Genomic DNA, 20,557 nt, shown 5'->3' on the forward strand with positions numbered 1-20,557 from the left:
ATAGAAACAAACTTGACATCTTTATAATATGTATTATTGTAAGTAAACTAACCACGGTCAATATTTGCCTTTCAATAAGACATAACACTTATACAATGAACATTAAATATTGGAATAAATCAAATATTTAAAGAACACTTGTTCTTACGTAACTACATTTTTTTTGTACTGCTTTTTCGAGTATCAAATAAAAGTAATTTCTGTAATCATATTTAAGACAAAAAAGGTACTACAAGGGTTGCATTTTGACTAAAGATATGTAAGGCAACGAGGAAGTTTCGCAAAGATAACCTCCACGATTAAATTGATTTATAAAAGATATTGATTGACACATTCTGAACTCAGAAGGTAAAATCAGTCCAAAAAAAAGTATTTTTCAGAGTTCATCTGAAATTCTCAGAACATTTGAACGACCAAAAGCAACTAATGATGAATTGATTATAATTATTAACCTTTATTTATCAGGCGTTTTGACATTGTTACGAAAAACAAAGTTATTTATTTTTGAAAGGAGATAAAAAATAAACATCAAAAAAAGACTAAAATAATTTATTCATCTACAAACTAGTACTACAATAGCCAGGTCCAATTATCTTTTTTAAATGATGTATTATAGTAAATGAGTAAAAGAGTTATTAACAATGAATAAACATAATCATCTATGTAGAAGGTTTAATATTTTTAGGATTTAACAAAAATTATGCACTCCTCAATTTGAATCTATGACCAAAAGTTATAAAATATACATTTTTGTTACCTACTTATTTATCTAGAGGCATCAATTTTAAGTGTTGTACTAATAAATTCCGTGTAAGCTTGAATTGTTTATACAGTGTTTTGTTACTATCAATCAATATTGAAACAGTACATAAGCAAAAGAGGCATACTACTGTATAACATTCAAAGTTTTCACGTGGTTTCTTATAAATACTTAGTCTACACTTAAAGCTCTAAAAGATCCAGGCGTGCCTATATAATTCTCATTAAATTTGTCTGCTTGTCTGCAAGATTCATCAGTTCTGGCTTGATTAATTTCTTTGTAGAATTCTACGTTTTCCTTGGAACATAGGATGTCTAGCCATTTTTCTGAAAAAAAAAGTTTAAAAGGAAATATAGTCTCTGGTACACTGCTTACCGCTAGGGAAGAAGGTTTATGTATGTATGTTTGTATGGTTTAAAATAAACAAATATGAAATATATCTTATCTTAAAAAGAAGCTGAATCTCTAAAGAGGTAACTTTAATCGAAAACAAATGGATCTTCATAAACACAAAAAAAATAACCACCACTCCACTTTCATTAAAATTTTAGGAAATACGAGCGTTCATCAGTCTAACCTATCTTCCAACCATATTGGAGTCGGCTTCCAGTCTTACCTAATGCTGCCGACTACCAGTACATGAAGCGAGTTTTAAAAGGATTATGAAATAATAGAAGTATGAGTATAAGGATATTTACCATTTAACTTCCTCAAAGGCATTTCTTTACCGCCGTACTCTTCAGGCAATAAATCTTTACCGACTACTTCGTGTATAACTTCAAGATTCTTGTGCACCTGTATCCTCTGACTAAGCTTAGCACTCAGCACTTGCTTGAATAAGAATACTAAAGAATCAACCATTTTAGAGTCTGAAATTATGTCTATCCTCTTGATTCTCATGCCGTAGCCGTCCTGAAATATATGATTAGGAGTGTATTATTATTATAGCGTAAAGTTTGTAATCAATTTACTAAAAAAATTGGCCAAGACGTCTGAAAGCTTTTCACATGCCTTAACAACTGATATCTTTAAGCCAATGGCTCCTAACCAGTGGTCCGTGGACCACCAGTGGTACCTAGAAGTCAAAATATGGTCCGCAAATGATTTTAAAATTTAAAATTTTCTGGATGATTATTAGATTTTATTTTCAATATACTTACATAGTGGTCCCTGTTAACAAGAATAATATAAAAGTGGTCCCGGACTAAGAAAAGGTTGGGAACCGCTGCTTTAAGCATTGGAATGCTTAAGATATCATAAATAATGGAAGTATTATCACAAATGAGTTACAGATCGTCGTCTTTGTTGTGACGTTCATGGTATAGTAGCTAAAGTGGTCGCCACGCAACTACTAGTGCGTCGGGTGGTCGTGAGTTCCACACTGTTTATTCAGTTATTTTCTCCTTTACATTCGTTTACTACATGAATAATCTCTCGCACATAAAGCCAACAGATCAACAACAAATTGATAGTATTATATGCTTACCGTCATCAGAGTCACTATCTGTCCAAGTTCCACGGGACCGATTTTAGTAACAAAACTCAAAATATTTGCGTCTCTAAAATCTAACATGATGACAAAGCCTGCGGTGTAGTCATTCATTTTTAAATATTCACTGGCCTGTAAAAAAAATACAAAATAAAATGTGTTTCAGGATTTTTAGACCATCTAAATCGAAGCAAGTCAGTGGTACCATAGTACTGTCCCATTGCCGTGCACTTGTCCACTCGAGAGCTCGAATCTTCTACACTGATCTGTTCCTTCAAGAACTGCTGTAAAAGCAAATTTATAAACTCCTGTACTCATGATATTTTCTTTTCTTTCTGGTTTGTTATTTTTGTTAGCTCTTTATGATTCTTGAAGAAAAGGCCAGATTGCATAAAATGCCGGCGAAGAGCTCTTCTCCATTCTAGTAGGTGACTCATACTTAGCAGTGGGACAGTTTTTGTTAAATGTATTCATAATACGTACCACAACAAGATATCTGTAATAACCTAGTACGGCTGCTACATTGATTTCTGATATAAGTTTCATCAGATACACTCTGTAGTGTTGCTTTGTTAACTTTGGTATATGTGCATGAGTTCTGAAAAAAGTACAGACGATAATAATCCGATGAAATTTTGTAGAGAGCGTACATAAAGTTACTTATTGCCATTAAGAACGGACGAAAAAAAAAATTTACTTAATTTACGATATCGTGATTTCCTGCAATCAATTTTTCATGCTAAATTTGCCGATAGCAAGCCGGTAGTCAATGGTAATAACGTCGTCCTGGCCGATATTCGGCTACGGCGGCCAGTATAATTAAAACCAGCCAACTATGTAAGACTTTGTTTACTAAGTCCAAGTGTGTGCACAATACCGAGACCTCTTGTGACCACGCTACAACAGTTAGTACCGTCATAGAACTGTCTGTAGGGATTACGCTACTAATGAAAAGATTGAAGAAATTAGTACTTACACGACATTATCGATGCTTGCGAATGTTTCTCTAGTAACGTTGCTCGGGTAAAAGTCTGGCATCAATGTTTTAAATGTGCACAATTTATCAATTCTCTGCTTTGCGCGTTCCACTAGACCTTTTGCTGTTATCAATGTACTCTCAAGGTACATTCGTGCTAGAATAAAAATATTATTTTTATTAATATTATTCTGTAGCATCAAATTTGATCGTAATTTAGTCACCAAGATCCCTTCCTACACAATAAAATTATAATTATTGTGATACGAAAAGCTACGCAAAGAGGAAATGTATAACCAAATCCAGCTTGCATATTGTGTATTTTACTTGAACACTATTGAACGTCAATTAATTACTTAAGGAAACTCACCAATAACTTTTAATGTTATTTATTACCAAAACTTGTTTCACAGGTAAAGACAAACATTGTCATAAACCCTACATGAATTAAAGTTTTTTTTAAAGTTTAAAGTAAAAATAAATAATATCATATGCAACATCTCTATCGTGCTGGCCTACGCTGATGACTAAAAGTCTCTCCCTCAATCCGGGGCATATTTTTGTCCAGCAGTGAGACAAATTAAAGTAATAGTGTTTCTTTATAATATGACCTTCGTAGAATGTCGACCTCAGAAAATATTTTGACATTGAGTTAAAGTATTTCCCTACAATTTACTTAAGTATTTGTTCTATTGAGATGTTCTCACCTACGCCTCTCGTTTTCTTAAACAAATAGATTTACAAGTACTTAAATAAATAACTATGCACACAAAACATTAAATGACCTCATCGAGGTATTGTATGACACTTTGTAAGATCAAAGATCATAACTGAGTCTATGTGACCAATGCCAAAATGTCAAGCAACCTAAGGTTTAATGTTTAGTGGTGCCTAACCTTTGTAAAAAATAAGGTTGTGTGAAAATAAGAACAAAAATTACTATGGTTTTTGTTAAAATAATTGTTTGAGAGAGCGGATCATATAATATTATCTTTAACTCCGACGATAAATTTAATTGTTTGCCGAATGTCTACCTGTTATATCCTAGCTCCCCAATAAATGAGCAAATTCGATGCTATCAATGAAAAAAACTGCTCAGTTGAAGGAAATATTTGGATTGGTTTGTGCAAGAAAAAGTGGTGGTTGGACTAAAGACTTAAGAGTTTGCTTAGTACCGAAATTAAAATGCCTGTTCACTTCAATTCCTGTATTCTATGATACAATAAACAAGTATGGCGAAGGCTTTAAAGTTATGTTAGGTACCAAGGTTTGTGATCTCAAATTAAAGTGATTTATTTGCGCATAGACCATGTATAAATTTTATAACATTATAAATGATAACATCTCCATCGACTCAAATAAAACCATTGTTTCATTATCGTAATGTAAATCTCATCGCCTTCATACTATTTCTGGCACCGAATTGGTGTGTTTGGGTAAAAACTGCCTAAATATATTCACGTGCTAGATACTACTAATATATTTTTTTTTTAGTTTTATGTGCATATTATTAAGTTTGATGCTTTACTAAACAATAGCTCCCACGATATAAATTAAAATATAAAAAAACATTATAACTGCCTCCGTGGCACACTCAGTAGCTAACGCAACTGCTTTGCAGAGGTACCAGGCTCTATTCCCAGGTCAAGCAAAACGAATTTCTTTTTGTTAGAATATTTATTGATAGTCGGTAATACACTGCTGAGCAAAAAGCCATCCCATTTTTCCTTCAAAATTATCTTATCGAATTAAAAACCGCGAATCACCAATTTAAAAACTTTCGTTTATGCAAAAACCTAATTTAGGTAATATAAATATTAGAAGAGCTAAAAACTGGTCTCGGCCACCGTAAGTACTCCTACCAAATAATAAAATGAATGTCACAAAAAAAAATACAAAAAAGAACTTACGAAAATCTCTTTTCACGAAATGCGTTTGCTTCTTGACCCATTCTTCTAGAATGTCCACTGCTTCTTCCATTCTTTCATTTGTATCCAAATTGACTTCTTTCCTCACCGCGTCTATCGTATCGGGATGGAATTCAAGTATTTTTCCTTCCATATTTACAATTTTTCACATCAACGGTAGAATTACAACTGAGATAGGGACATGTACAGCAAATCTTTTTATTACTTATACTCTATGTCCACACTCATGCGCTGTTCGGACAACTTTGGATGTATTTTTCGAGGTTATTATAGACAGTGATATATTATACGAATTAGCTTTTGATGACTTTATTTTGAATAAAGTTTCATCCTTTTTGAAGGGCATTCAATAAGTGCAATGGAATTGCAACCTAAACTAATAGTCTGAACAAAGTTTTTTAAGATTTGACTGTTAATAAAAAAGTTCGAAGAATTATCAAATTTATTTATTAAAGTTGACAGTTATTAATTTCGTTTATAATACTATGTATTCTTCAAAAAAAAAAATGAGAAACAGATACTATAATAGGTTTACAAAGTGGTATTAATATCAGATGCATTGGTAATGATGACGACATTATAACAGCAATATTCAATAAAAATTTAGAACAACTAAACTTCAAATATGCTGTAGTAAATATATTGTTATAATCGAAACAGAAAAAACAATCGCAGGGCAGAACGCATTGAGGTGGCTTTCTATACTCAACAGTAGGTAGAAGTGGGTTCAATAGATAGATATATAGAATCGAAAACCGCAATAGTGTGGTTCTAAACAAGTAAGAAACGTATAAGAGTAGAGACTAGTGGTCATCGCATTGACGCACTTATGTTTTTAGTACACAATTAATATCGTAGCTACAAATCTTACTATGACTATAAAATAGTTAATAGTATTAACAATAGTGACGTCATTGTTAAGTTTATTGATGAATTACGTGGCCGATGCAACTATACGCTTTGGAGATAGGTAAAATCGAATATTAATTGTTTTGGTTTGTTCTCAGTTATCTGTTTAATTAAATCTGTGCAGGGAGTGTGTGTATTTAACAAGCGCACCTTCAAGTCCATCATTTTCTTAGCCCGGTGGGACCGACGACCGGTGAGAGATGAAGCCCAGGACCAGACCAGCGGCTTAACATGTTCTCCGGGACACGGAGGTCTACAAACTCAACTTCCTAACTCCAGGCAAATACTACGACTTTCTTAACCGTAAAAGGAATATCTTTTAGACTCAACTCGGGATTCGAACCCGACATCTCTACGCGGCAGCCGTATACATTACCTACTGCGCCATAGATGTAGTTACAAAGAAAACCCTAAAGACGAAAAGACTATCAGGCTACTAAATTTGGGAATCGTACACTAAACTTACTTGCATTCCACTATGTTTAGAAAGAACAATCAAGATCTTCTTATTATTAGATAAATGAAGATTACGTGTCGAATTGAGCTATTAAGAAGCATGTCATTGATTTACTTACTAATTGTATCTTGAATACTGAGTGATCAATAATTGAATGGAAACTATGTATGTAAGTTATTGAGATTTTACATACATACACAACATCATGCCTGTAATACTCAAAGGTCCTCTTGACCTCAAGAAAGGCATAAAATATGTCCCTTACTGCCTCTATGGCGCAGTTGATACTGTAATAGACTGCTGACCATGAGGTCTCAGGTTGTTGATATTTTTGTAACACCTATGTCTGAATGAATAAATGTAGGTATAAGATTATAAGATCGCCCCATTACATGGGGCTAAAATCGTTATATAACTGGTATTATATTACCTATTTACATTGCTCGAACATTTATAAAATTTCAACTTCATCTTTATATGTATTTGATTTCGTCCAAATGTTAAAGTTGTCAAAATATATTTATTATTATATCTACTTAAAAACGTTTTAAGGTCACCATCAAAAGCCTAAAACGATTAAAACTGCATATTTTCATTCGTATTGTAATTAATATTGTATTCAAAAATATCATGATTTATCACCATTATATGAAGGAAATGTGACGTAATAATATTATAATACGTATACAATAATATTATATTAAATAATATTACCTGATAGTAAATTTCTAGCACATTACTGGCCAACTGCTGGAGTAATTCTTTCACATTTTCACATTATTGTCTATTTTAAATATTTTACCTAAATACATTTTTGTACCAATATACATGCATACATAATATCACGCCTATATATCCAAAGGTTTACGCACGTTTCGCCATTATATATTAGTCTTATGTAATAGGGGCTAGCATTTTTTTTGCGGGGGGAAAAATCCCTTCGGTTACCCAATTTTCCTGGGGGAAGTCTTGGATTATGTGGTGATTCCCCTTAAAAAACCACCTCGGTAGCCAAATATCTGGTGCGGGGATGGAAAGGCCCTGGGCTCTAAAAAACTTTACCAGTAATAGGGGGACTATTATTGAGAAACATTCTAACTGTCACATTTCATAAAATACAGCTGGGACGCAGACACACAAACAGAAAGACCGACAGACAGACAAACAAAGAGACGGTCAGACAGACATAGAAGTTTCAGTAATAATATTCCGTTTTTATCTTTCGGGTACGGAACCCTAAAAAGATAACGTAAATACACGAACATGGTCAAATCTAAAGATGATTTTAAGAACTCTTGATCTATGCTTGACTTATAGACTCGTAAATATATTTTTAGCCTCTATTTTATGAATGTAATAAAATGTAATGACACAAGTAATGCATACGCATGACATCGAACAATAATTACATGTCATATATCACGCCTGTTATGTCAGAAGGTGGCAAAATGCGGGTGTATTTTGCCCGATCCAATGTTAGTCGCGAGTCAAAGGTATTTGAACTGGGCGTCTCCATGCTTCGGAGAGATAGAAGAAGACCGGCTACGATATCAAACTCCTGGCTTTTCATATCTCTCTCTCTTCCTGGCTATTTATCCCATATGGTAGTGGGGTCAGCCTTCCTTACACTTTTCCTCCACTTCGCCCTATTCTTGACGTCGTCTTCCTCAACCTCTCATGCCTTCATGTCTCGCCGCAACACTTTTGTCCAGTTGGTCTTGGGTCCCACTTTTGATCTTTTTCTGGGGACGGACAGCTCCAGTACCTGGTTGCCAACATAATCGGGTGGTATATTTCTTTTCATATCAATCAGAAAAAATCAATAACACTTTGCAAGACCTGAAAAAAGCCCTGGGACCTCGTAATGGAAGAGGACTATTTTATTGTAGAACTTATTACACTCAACTACGGCTATATCCTTAGCCTTAAATTCGCAAACCTCTATTCTATGTGTATTAGTAGAAACTTTATGTAAATCTGTTAAGTAGATTTAGAGAATATTGTCTTAAGACAATGTATAAAAACAAAAACCAATTACTATTTGTATTAAGAAATGTAATTTTATTTAATTTATGTCTAAAATTTTAGATTGTATCATTTAATTATTACATCTGTGAGTTTGTTTTGTTATGTATTATGTTCGTTCTTTTTCGTTTACAGCTTCATCATCGTACGTTTTTGCGACTATAATGCCCCCATCCCACTCGCGTTAAACGAGCGATGGCGTTACGCCAACGTCTAATCAGCGTTTGCGTCGCGTGGCAAGCGTTAAGGGCGAAGCCACAACACTATGTTGCGTCGACGTATCGCTAACATTTGCGACGCTTGTCTATAAATCTTGTATTGACGAGTGTTGTCGTCTTTGCGATGCATCGACGCAACGCAATATTTTGGCCTCGCCCTAACCTCCGCTGACCGCGACGTTACCGTCGTGCACTCATGTCATTGTGCGCCCTTTTTGAAGTATTATTTGTGCGTGCTATTTGAGGCACGTGGACAGAGCAGACCGGTGTAATAATGAATTGAGTAGTCAAGGGATCGAGGAACTTAGGTTGACTTCGAAAAGGCCAGCTTATAAAACCAAATTACCCAATTGACATAAAGAGCGTTCTTATTCGGCTTGTGCTCAACTTTTGCTCGGCTTATACTTCTCAGGCTAAAAACCCACCTTTACATTTTCTACATAAAACAAATGACTGAGACTTAGTCCATGTTCCATCATTACCTTTTGATTGTAATTCAAAACACATTACATTATGAATCAAATCACGCCTTCAGTGTAATTAATTTTAATAAAATCTACTATTAATTCTATACTTGTCACATGTGAAGTCAAAGATCATTTTTGATTACGAACATTGTTTTTTAACCAGTACATATGGAAGTTTATATTGTTTTTTAATGAGCACTTATGTTACATTGTATTGTGTCGCTCATATGAGAGATAGAATTTTATGTATGGTTTCTGGCCCTTATCTATAATATAAAAATGAATCGCAAAATGTGTTGGTAAGCGCATAACTCAACAACGCCTCGACCAATTTGGCCAAATCTTTTTTTAAAATGTTCGTTGAAGTTTAAGGATGGTTTTTACGGCGAGAAAAATTAGAATTATCGCTGGAAAAATCCTAAAAATAACCCTTTTCTTTTTCTCATACAAATGATTTGTAACTAAAACGTAGTCAATTTGAGCTTTATTGCTATGGTATAAAGTTCATATCAAAATTACATGCACTCACTGTTGTCTAAGCAATGTAGGTGTGTTCCTAAAGTCAAAGATCGTATCTGTCAAAACAATGTGCGTGTGTTCGTTGGAGCACAGAATACATAGTTGGAGGAGTTTAAATGTCGCGTTCCGAAACTCGCGTTTCTTTTGTATTAGTTTCGGCACGCGAGATAAAATGCATCAGTTTCCACGTCATTACATCAGTCAAACAAAAATCGCTTTACCAACAGTGTTTTATTATTTTTAATATCCAAATTTTACGTAAACAAAATAATTCGTACGGCTTAAAAGGATTTGACTTCAAGTCATATCAAATTAAAAAAAAAAAAAATTGTCTGTGACCTAACCTATTGAGTTTGCTTTTGTCAACTAATACACGAAACAAATTCGTATATCGTGGTGACATTCAAAGCAATATTACAGCACATGAAAATGAAAAAGAGAAAATGGACAAAGAGTGTATTTTACAGCACAGAACGCAGTACAAAGAGCTGCTCAGCCACCATCTACTACATTAACCAGTTTTAGTTCAGGAGATTTTTTTTAAATACGTAGGCAAAAAAACATTTACAAATCTTTTTGACAGGACGAAGTCTGTCGGGTCAGCTAGAAAATGGACAAAGAGTGTATTTTACAGCACAGAACGCAGTACAAAGGGCTGCTCAGCCACCATCTACTACATTAACCAGTTTTTTTGAGACATGCCAAAACGATGATTTCGCACAAACATTGCTATATTCTGAAATGCCAAAATATTATACCTGGAATCAATCCTCAAGGAGATTTATACGACGGTAACAAGGAAAACCAGTTCCAGGATATACAGATGTATATTCCACCGATGCGATTGGCCGGATTTATTCAGTACATCCAAGCAATGATGAATGTTTTTATTTACGACTGCTATTAGTCAATGTACGTGGCCCAACATCATTCCAACAGTTACGAACTGTTGATGGTGAATTGTGCGGATCCTACAGAGAAGCCTGTCAACGTTTGCAATTGCTTGAAAATGACGCTCATTGGGATCAAACTCTCAATGATGCTGTAATATCATCTCACGCTCATCAAATACGAACATTGTTTTCTATAATCATATCTACATGCTTCCCATCAAACCCAATTGATTTGTGGATCAAGTACAAAGATTATATGTGTGATGATATTTTGTATCAAATACGGAATAGAATGGGAAATCCAAATATACAAATCAGTGAAGAAATTTACAATGAAGCATTGATTTCAATTGAGGACATGTGCTTGATAATGTCAAACAAACTATTAATTCAATTAGGCCTGACCGCGCCCAATCGTCCAATGCATGATGCTTTTAACCAAGAGTTGCATCGAGAAAAACTGTATGATCTCAACGCTTTGAAAGAATTAATTCAAACAAATCTTCCACTGTTAAATGAACAACAGAAGTATGTATTTGAAACTCTTATGAAACTAACAAATAATGAAACTGGAGGGATTTACTTCTTAGATGCACCTGGTGGTACAGGAAAAACTTTTTTGATTTCATTAATATTAGCAACAATTCGCTCACAAAATAAAATTGCACTTGCACTCGCTTCGTCAGGAATCGCAGCAACTTTGCTTGAAGGTGGTCGAACAGCCCATTCAGCACTGAAATTGCCATTAAATATGCAAAGCAATGAAACTCCAACCTGCAACGTTTCGAAGAACTCTGCAATGGCAAAGGTTTTGCAGCAATGTAAATTGATTGTTTGGGATGAATGCACGATGGCACATAAAAAATCTTTGGAGGCTTTAGACAGAACCTTAAAAGATCTACGGAGCAATAATAACCGATTTGGTGGTGCAATGATTTTATTAGCAGGAGATTTTCGTCAAACATTGCCAGTGATTCCACGATCAACGCCAGCTGATGAACTCAATGCATGTCTAAAGTCCTCCAATTTGTGGAAACATGTTAAAGTACTACATTTAAGCAAGAATATGCGCGTCGAGTTGCAAAATGACCAATCTGGAAACATATTCTCTAAACAACTCATTGACATTGGTAATGGCAAATTTCCTATAGACATGTTGACTGGCTACATTAACTTTCCTCAAAGTTTTTGTCAGTTAACTCAATCAAAAGATGGACTTATTCAAAAGGTGTTTCCAGATGTTTCTCAAAATTACAGAAACTATGATTGGTTGAGCGAACGAGCTATACTGGCTGCAAAAAACATAGATGTAAATGAATTAAATTTCAAAATTCAAGAACAAATTACAGGCGAATTGAGGATATATAAATCAGTTGATTCGGCTACTAATCAAGATGATGTAGTCAACTATCCACCGGAATTTTTAAACTCGCTGGATTTGCCAGGATTGCCACCTCACAATCTTCAATTAAAGGTTGGATCGGTGGTTATAATGTTGCGAAATATCAACCAACCGCGTCTTTGCAACGGTACACGGTTAGCGATAAAAAAATTACTAAACAATGTGATAGAAGCAACTATACTCAAAGGAAAGTATGAAGGAGAAGATGTTCTCATACCGCGCATCCCAATGATTCCGACTGATGTGCCATTTGAGTTTAAACGACTACAGTTTCCAGTGCGGCTTGCTTTTGCTATGACTATAAACAAGTCCCAGGGGCAATCATTAAGTGTTTGTGGTATTAATCTAGAAAACCCATGTTTCTCACATGGTCAATTGTATGTTGCCTGTTCCCGTGTTGGAAAACCATCAGATTTGTTTATCTATGCGCCTGGTAATTAAACAAAAAACATCGTATACCACAAAGCACTAAAATGATAATAATAATAATTATGATTCACATGATTAACAATAAAGCGATTACTTACTTTTAAATCCTTATATATGTTGTATTTAATTATTTTTTATTCACAACGTCCTATCACCAGGGTGAAGGTTCTGTTCAGGAGATTTTTTTTAAATACGTAGGCAAAAAAACATTCACAAATCTTTTTGACAGGACGAAGTCTGTCGGGTCAGCTAGTATATAAATAAATATTTTGTAATTTAATTTTCAATCGTATTTTAGTATGATTGTTAAAGGAAACTACTTGCATTGTACTCGTAACCAGCGGTCCTGTAAATTTATGAATGTGAACGAGACAAGGGAAATTTGTAAGAATCGTAGTATGAGAAAAAGGCGTGATTTTATGTATGTACGTATGATAAATAATGCTTCTAAGCGCTTAGGTAAAAAAGAGTGGAAAATCATACCTTTGAAACTTTTGAGTTGCATCTTTTTATATTTATCCATAATATCTGTATGAAATATAACATCTATACCTTATAAATAAAATGTCCATGTCACAATGTTAGTTACCGTACTCCACCGAAACGGCTTGACCAATTGTCATTCAATTTTGTGAGCATATCGAGTAGGTCTGAGAATCGGCAATCCTCTATTTTTCATACCCCTTAGTGATAAGGGTTGTCCACCCAAAACATTATTTTTTTTTATTTTTAGGCATTTTTTATTTTTTTAATTATTTTAATTATATCAAAATCAGTGATCACTATGTGTATCAATTGTTTTCTGAATCCATGATATATACGGGCTCACTGGCGTATAAATGAACACATTACTGGCTAAGTATTTACCAATAGCACCTATCGACTCAGCTACACCTATAATTTTATTCCCAAGAAACATAGGTCCACCCGAGTCACCTAAGCTAATCATTTGTTTAGAGGAACACTTCGGTTGTAGACATAATACTTCATCATTGCGATCCCAACCACGACACGAGGTTATACTTGCTTCACCTATCTGCAACGGTCGAGTCACATCCAACTCGTTCTTTTTCTTTTTGTCTTTAACTTTTCTATCAAACGGATTATAGGTCATTCCGTAGCCGGCGTACTCAACTGCGAAACCAATTAGTGCCCTGAAGTCTATCGCTGATAAAGTACCGTAATGATGCATTGTTATCGTTTTTACGTACACCAAAGCGATATCGTTGCGAAAATTTGAATAGTTTGGGTGATTTATTATCTTAAGCACTACACTTTTAGTGTCTGTGTCGCTCAGGGAAAGTGACATATCTCCCCATTGCATGTAAAGATGAGTCACTATCTTAGCACAGTCCGGGCAGCAATGTGCACCTGACAGCACCCAATTAGGTTTTATGACAGAACCGGTACAAATTTTTCGCTCAAACACTACAGCCATTTTCCACGCGACGACGTAAGAGTACTTAGAGTGAATGTCATCGATGCCGGCGATCACGCGGAGTTGTTTGTTGAAGGCGCTCGCTGGTGCACGTGTTACTGATAACAGTGCTAGCAGTGATAGAGGGGAGACCATGATGCCGGTCTTTTGAGCTGCAAACAGAGAAATTGACATAGTAAAAGTAGGTTTGCATCAATAGATTGATCAAACAACATTTCTAGAAAGCTAACTGGTTGACGATAGTCAACAGTGGTAGAGAATCGAGCTACTGGATCCACACTTTAACGTGCCTTTCGAAACACGGAGGAATTTGTTATGTATAAGATCACCCATTAACAAAACAGCCTCTGCAAGCTTAACTTAACGTCAACGTTAAGAAAGTTAACTAAGAAAAAAACACAAAAAAAAAAACACCAAACCTTTTTTTAGGTTTCTTCCTGTAAAATGGTTTCCGTTGATATATTAATAAAGACTCTTATTGTAACACTTCAATGCCCGATAATTTAAGAACGCAAGATCAAAACTAGCGTATAGTTTACGACACAAACTTATGATTGTATGCTACTTGAAATGGATTTTTTATTGTTTTACTGAATATTTCACAATTTTGTTTTATATTAGGTCGGGGAAAAAAGTCTTTTCGCATTATAGTATGTATGAACTTGTAATAAAATCTTTTCTATACCTACACAAAAAAGCTCGATATTGGGGTACCTCACGAGCTCACTGAAAGAAACCTAATGAACCGTGTACGCATTTGTAATTCTTGAAGCCAAAGAGATTTTACTACAAGTTCATACATACTATAATGCGAAAAGACTTTTTCCCCGACCTAATAATAATATGTCCAAATATCCGAGATTCACTTACTTTCATTACTTTTATATATGACCGATTAAAGTTGTACCACTTGACTCACACGCTTTATCTTTATATCTATATTTAATTATATGTATAAACAAGTCGTGTTATTTTCTCTATATAGAGAACTCGTCCAAACCGATTGAGCTAAAAGTTGGTGAAGATGTAGCTTAATACCAAAAAAACGGACAAAGGATTTTTAATCCCTTTCGACTGCGTTTGTACCTAGTGAAAGAGCAGACCTTACCATACATAATGATTTTTATAGGTTTAATCTTTTTTTTAAGCTGTACTGTTACATTGTCGGGCAAATATCTCCCCCAAACTTCTCCACTGGTCTCTATCCTGAGCCATTTATTGCCACCCTTCCAGATAAGAGTCCAAATCATCACACCAACGTTTCCTCGACCTGCTTCGACGTCATGGTTTAATTAAATAAAATAAACAGTGAAGGGAATTAGCATTTCATTTTCAATTATGATTGTTTAACAAATAAAATTGTCACAACACGTCCCGATTACTGTCAGTCTACACTCAAAGCTCTAAAAGATCCAGGCATGCCGAGATAGTTTTCATTGAACTGGTCCGCTTGTCTACAGGATTCATTTGTTTTTGCCCGGTTCATCATTGTGTAGTATTCAAGGAAATCCTTCGAGCTGATTGCCTCGAGCCAGTCATCTGCAAATGTTTTTAAATGTTATTGCTAGTATTTATGGAGCAGGTGCTATTTTGTCAGTATTTTATTATAAAATGCTAACAGCACTTTCTAACTAATTGAAATATATTTTAATCTAATGATTTCTGTTCTGTTATTGTGTTTCTCCCTCATTCGGAAAGAAACACTTGGTCAGACGAAACACCGGATGCGCTGATTTCGTGCAAAATTCTCGATAGCTAGCCGGTTGTCAGTAGTCGTTAGTAGTAGAGAATCGAGCTACAGAAATCATACTTGATTATTGACGTTTAACAAATGGCGATCTACCCGCTAGGTCACGTACGCCTTTTACATAGACCTAGCAAAGCACAGATACATAACATCCTGCTAATATTATCAATGGAAAATTTATGAGGATGGATGTATGTATGTACCTAACCTATGTAATGTATGTTCGTTAACCTTTGCTAAATATTACGGATTTTAATTTAATCATAAAAAGTACTTACTATTAAGTTCTTTCAAAGATTTTTCCTTCCCTCCATAATCAATTGGCAGTATACTTTTAGGGACAAGTTCCTTGACTCCTTCTATAGTTTTGTGCGAATAAATTCTGTTGACAAGCTTTGTACTGAACACTTGCTTCAACAATGATAGTACTGCATCAATCATCTTAGATTCTGTTACCACGTGAATTCCTTTGATTCTTAAACCGTAACCTTCCTGTAAAATGAATTAGACAATATGACAATAGTCTCGAAGAAAAATATCGTGATTAAATCTAGCCTTAAATTCTTTAACACGTTTCTAAAAGGTATGCACTGTCAAGTTAAGAGGGGGTCAAGATCTGTATAATATATGGTCAATGTGTTATAGCGGCAACAGAAATACGTCATCTGTGAAAATGTCGACTGTGTAATAATCACGGTTTACGAGATACAGCCTGGTGACATATAGACAGACAGCAAATCTCCGTATCGTTCCGTTCTTACCGTCTGGGTGCGGAACCCTAAAAATGCGTAATTAAATAACTTACAGTCATCAAAGTGATCATTTGCCTAAGTTCTATTGGACTCATTTTGGTCACAACATTCAAAATATTTGCATCACTGTAATCCAATATAATCACGAATCCACTGCAGTATTCTACTCGTTTGAAGTATTCACATAACTGAAAAAACAAGAAAATGAATATAACAATACGTCAATCATCAATAAAACAAGCGAGTGCCTTAATCATCGTTAATTTGTGCCTTAATTACTTATTATACAACTAGCCGCTTATGGCTTATTTCCTTTAACGCATGGGTAGGGCTAGATGTCATTAATCATGTAAAATACAAAATTTGTATTATTATTAATTACCGAATTATTAACAAATTTCCACAGGTTGTACGTAATCAACTATAGCATTAAGTTCGTTCATAATAATATGATATTCGAATCAATGAAAATAATGCTGTGACAATAAAGCCTCTCTTTTTTATTTCCTAGCAACTCTGCTACGGGGCGGGCGCATGCGACGCTGCCTTTCTGTTTGATATACTTTGATCTACCCCAGGGGCCCAGTGCCGCCCGAACCTGTGGCCCTTACACACTTACCGGTACATTTCACGCACTAAAGACTAAAATTTTAGTTAACCATACGCAAAAGAAGCTTATTTTCGGTTTTGTTTTATTTCTTAGTATTATTAAATAGAAGGCAATAGTAATTGTTTTGTGTAATAAAAACATTTCAATAATAAGTGTTTGCCTACTGCTATAAGGACGCCATAGTGTTGTTGATGGTTTATCATTATTAGGTAGTGAGTGTTTGTGTTGTTTTCACGGTACCTAATACGTTCGGCGGGAGATTTGTTATTAGCAATTGTATCCGTCAAAATGGCGATCACATTAAACACGTGGTGATGATTAATTAGAAACAACATCTAAGTGATAATAACTCGTAAGTGGGTAGTTATGCATTCGCCGCACGAAGTGTCAGTGTCGTCACAGGATCGAGACGCGCCGGCGCCGAACTCGCGAGCCTTGCTTCGTTGCCGCTGTTGCTCCAGCGTACACGTAAGTAATCATTTCTATTCATTGCGAAGTGATACGTACATATGAATGAATGTTTGTACAGAGTGATACTGTTTTGATTACGTTATTTTATTATTTAGTATGTGTAATTTTTTTTATTAACCGACTATTTGTTTTTTATTTGTCACATGTTGACTATTAACCTGAAACCCTACCCATACGTTGAAGGGAATAAGCCAGTTTGCACCTCGATGTTTACCAACTTAAGATTTATTATAATTCTTATAAATTAAGTATTTATAACCTTGCGGTATAGGTAGGTAAAGGAAAACAAACTAAAAAACCCAATTGTTTATAATAATATAATCAAGGCCCAAACTTTCATTCCAAATGGCAAACCAGCCAGCCATTAATGTATTACCTATACATTTTAGTAATTAACGACTGCTGACCACGAGGTCCCGGGTTCGATTTCCGGCTCAAACCTAGTGCTATTGGTATTTTTCCAATTTTAATTAATTAGATTATTCGCAATAGTAGTCCAGAGTTTGGTTACGTGGTCATTAAATGGCATTAGGCTCGCTCCCTAATACATCCTTAAAAATAAATATATATTATATCCTTAAAAATAAATAAAATAATAATATAAATATCATTGGACAACTCACACACGGTCATTTGATTCCAAACTAAGCAGAGCTTGTACTATGGTAACCAAATAACTGATAAACATACTTAAATACTTCTAAATACATACTTATATAGATAAATTGACATCCAGGCTCAGGACAAATACTCGTGCTCATCACACAAAGATTTGTCCCGGGTGGGATTCGAACCCACCACACGCGGCGCTACGGTTGTTGCGGCGAGGTGACCACTTAAACCGCTCTGCGCCAAACGTGCAGTTAATATATATCCTTATAATACATGAGAAAAGACCAATGCCCATTTAATTTTGTCCGACGAAGGAATTTTACTTAAGACATCATGATCAAAGTCAGATGCACTACCTAGCGCACCACATATGCAGTTAGGGAGTATAAGTTGTTACACGAACATGCATTTCACCTAAAATTCTACTATTAGACTTACCATAGTTAAATATCTATACAACTTGAATACTATTGATGAACTGAAGTCAACGTCGGACACCATTTTGAACATGTACACTCTGTAATGCTCCGGCGTAAGTTTCGGGAGATGGGCTGTCGACCTGAAACATTATTGAACATAATTTAAATAATAAAAATCTGACTGCTTTCGTAGCGCGGTCAGGTATTGTATGTGACTGCAGATCATGAGGTGCCGGGTTCGCTACCCAGGTCTGACAAAGTGCTACTAGTCTTGCGTTAATGTTAGACTTGTGTCTGCCCGCGATTTCTTCCGTGTGAAAGGATTACCCGGGGCAAAAAGTGTCCTATAATATGTCAATCCAGATAATAAGCCATTAGAGCAAAAAAAAATATTAAAATCCGTTTTATAGTTTTTTCGTGAAAGAGTAACACCCCTCCTCCACTTCCATCGATCCCCACCAATTTTCGCATTTATTAATATCGTCTAGTTACGTGCCTTGCTCCCTATTATAAATATTGGCATTGATTGACATTGTCAATGGCGAAACTTAAGTGTATTTCATACGGTTTAGCCTACACCATGAGGTATGACAGTCAGTATATTATGTAATATCTATGTATGTTACTTACACCATTGACTGTAGCGGCGAAAACTCTTTCTTCACGTCAGAAACAGCAAAGAATTCAGGCATCAGGGTCCTAAATGTACATAGTTTGTCAAGTCTCTCTTTAGCTCTTTCCACCAAACCTTTAGCTGTGATAAGAGTTCTTTCTAGATAGTCTCGAGCTGAAAACGTTTATGAAACATCATTATAAATTAATATAAATTGAATATACGCGCATAACTTTTGAAATACGAAACTAAATAGATTTTCTTAAAATATATATGTTTGTTACTGTCGGGACAATTTGTGCGTAGGATTGATGGGATAAAAAATCCTACCTTAATGGAACCACGAGATAAAATTGCTGACAATAAGGTTATAGTAAGGTATGGCTTTCAAACTAGGGTATCAATCTTTTTCGGTTTATCTTACGAATCTATAAACTGGTTTTAATAATATAGCCCTTTATAAAAATATACCTACTACTGAACTGTATGCTATCAAGTTCTTGATGAATAAAACCAGCAATATGAAGCTTTATATTGTTACTACCGTGTTTGTGTTAAATAGTGTGCGATAACTGACTTTGTAAACTGTAGTAGAATTTAAAAGTTTAAAAAAATCATAAATTTTAATAGCATTGTCCGGTCATTGTTATCAATTAACGAAATCTGCAAAATATTTTTTTGTTCTTTTATTGTTATTACCTCAGAATAACACCCATATTATAATACACTTTTTTCAATTAATATAAGATAAATCTGACGATCCATGGTGACCTTTTTTCAAAGCCTGATATATGCCTTATCGGAGACGTGTATAATAAAAAATAATTCCTTATAGGAGCATTGCACTCTGATATTGAATTCACAAACTATCGTACTCGCAATTACCCACATGAACCTACTTGAATGAAATCAAATACTCACAAAAATCCTTTTTCACAAAATGCGGTTGCATTTGTACCCATTTCTCCAAAATGTCTATCGCTTCATCCATTCTCCCCGGCATGTGTAAATTGACGTCTCTCCTCACAGCTTCCAATGTATCTGATCTGAATTCCAACATTCTATCATCCTGTAATTTCTCCATAGTAACAACTGCCCACAACCACTTGCAAGTTAAAACTAAGGGCTTGAAAAATATGTTTTTTAACTTATATCTGACCGTAATAAAAACTGGTTTTGTCTTGCATTTTGTTTACAAACATTTGAAACAAGCTTTCATATGATTTATTCTTTTTATTACGAGGTTGGCAAAGGTTATTCATTTATTTTTATTAGGTTATTCACCGTTATTATACTAAAACAGGGTTTTGTTACATTAAGGGTCAGTTTCAAATACAATTACGGCTGTGACACCCGAATGTATAGGCAGACTTGTCTTTACCACTGACAGATCAAAGGGAAGGTCAAAGATTGGTGCCCTGTG

General features: G+C 34.9%; 3 protein-coding genes across 3 annotated transcripts; all 3 read right to left on the bottom strand.

The window, feature by feature from the left end:
* Positions 1-535: 535 nt before the first annotated feature.
* Positions 536-5,339, bottom strand: LOC142981832 (uncharacterized). The gene is made up of 6 exons (XM_076127958.1): positions 5,136-5,339; positions 3,226-3,382; positions 2,733-2,847; positions 2,247-2,381; positions 1,459-1,672; positions 536-1,086 (listed from the first exon to the last, which is right to left on the bottom strand). The coding sequence occupies exons 1-6, from the start codon at positions 5,284-5,286 to the stop codon at positions 932-934; spliced, it is 927 nt and encodes a 308-aa protein (XP_075984073.1). The 5' UTR covers positions 5,287-5,339; the 3' UTR covers positions 536-931.
* A 7,556-nt stretch (positions 5,340-12,895) lies between these two features.
* LOC142981781 (serine protease SP24D-like) lies at positions 12,896-14,458 on the bottom strand. Its single transcript, XM_076127886.1, has 2 exons — positions 14,330-14,458; positions 12,896-14,062 (listed from the first exon to the last, which is right to left on the bottom strand). The coding sequence occupies exon 2, from the start codon at positions 14,043-14,045 to the stop codon at positions 13,245-13,247; it is 801 nt and encodes a 266-aa protein (XP_075984001.1). The 5' UTR covers positions 14,046-14,062; positions 14,330-14,458; the 3' UTR covers positions 12,896-13,244.
* Positions 14,459-15,287: 829 nt separating this feature from the next.
* LOC142981899 (uncharacterized) lies at positions 15,288-20,218 on the bottom strand. The gene is made up of 6 exons (XM_076128039.1): positions 20,056-20,218; positions 19,152-19,308; positions 18,541-18,661; positions 16,463-16,597; positions 15,936-16,149; positions 15,288-15,449 (listed from the first exon to the last, which is right to left on the bottom strand). The coding sequence occupies exons 1-6, from the start codon at positions 20,216-20,218 to the stop codon at positions 15,295-15,297; spliced, it is 945 nt and encodes a 314-aa protein (XP_075984154.1). The 3' UTR covers positions 15,288-15,294.
* Positions 20,219-20,557: the final 339 nt, after the last annotated feature.

This window comes from Anticarsia gemmatalis, chromosome 20, assembly GCF_050436995.1.
Source record: "Anticarsia gemmatalis isolate Benzon Research Colony breed Stoneville strain chromosome 20, ilAntGemm2 primary, whole genome shotgun sequence".
Taxonomy (NCBI): Eukaryota; Metazoa; Arthropoda; class Insecta; order Lepidoptera; family Erebidae; genus Anticarsia; species Anticarsia gemmatalis.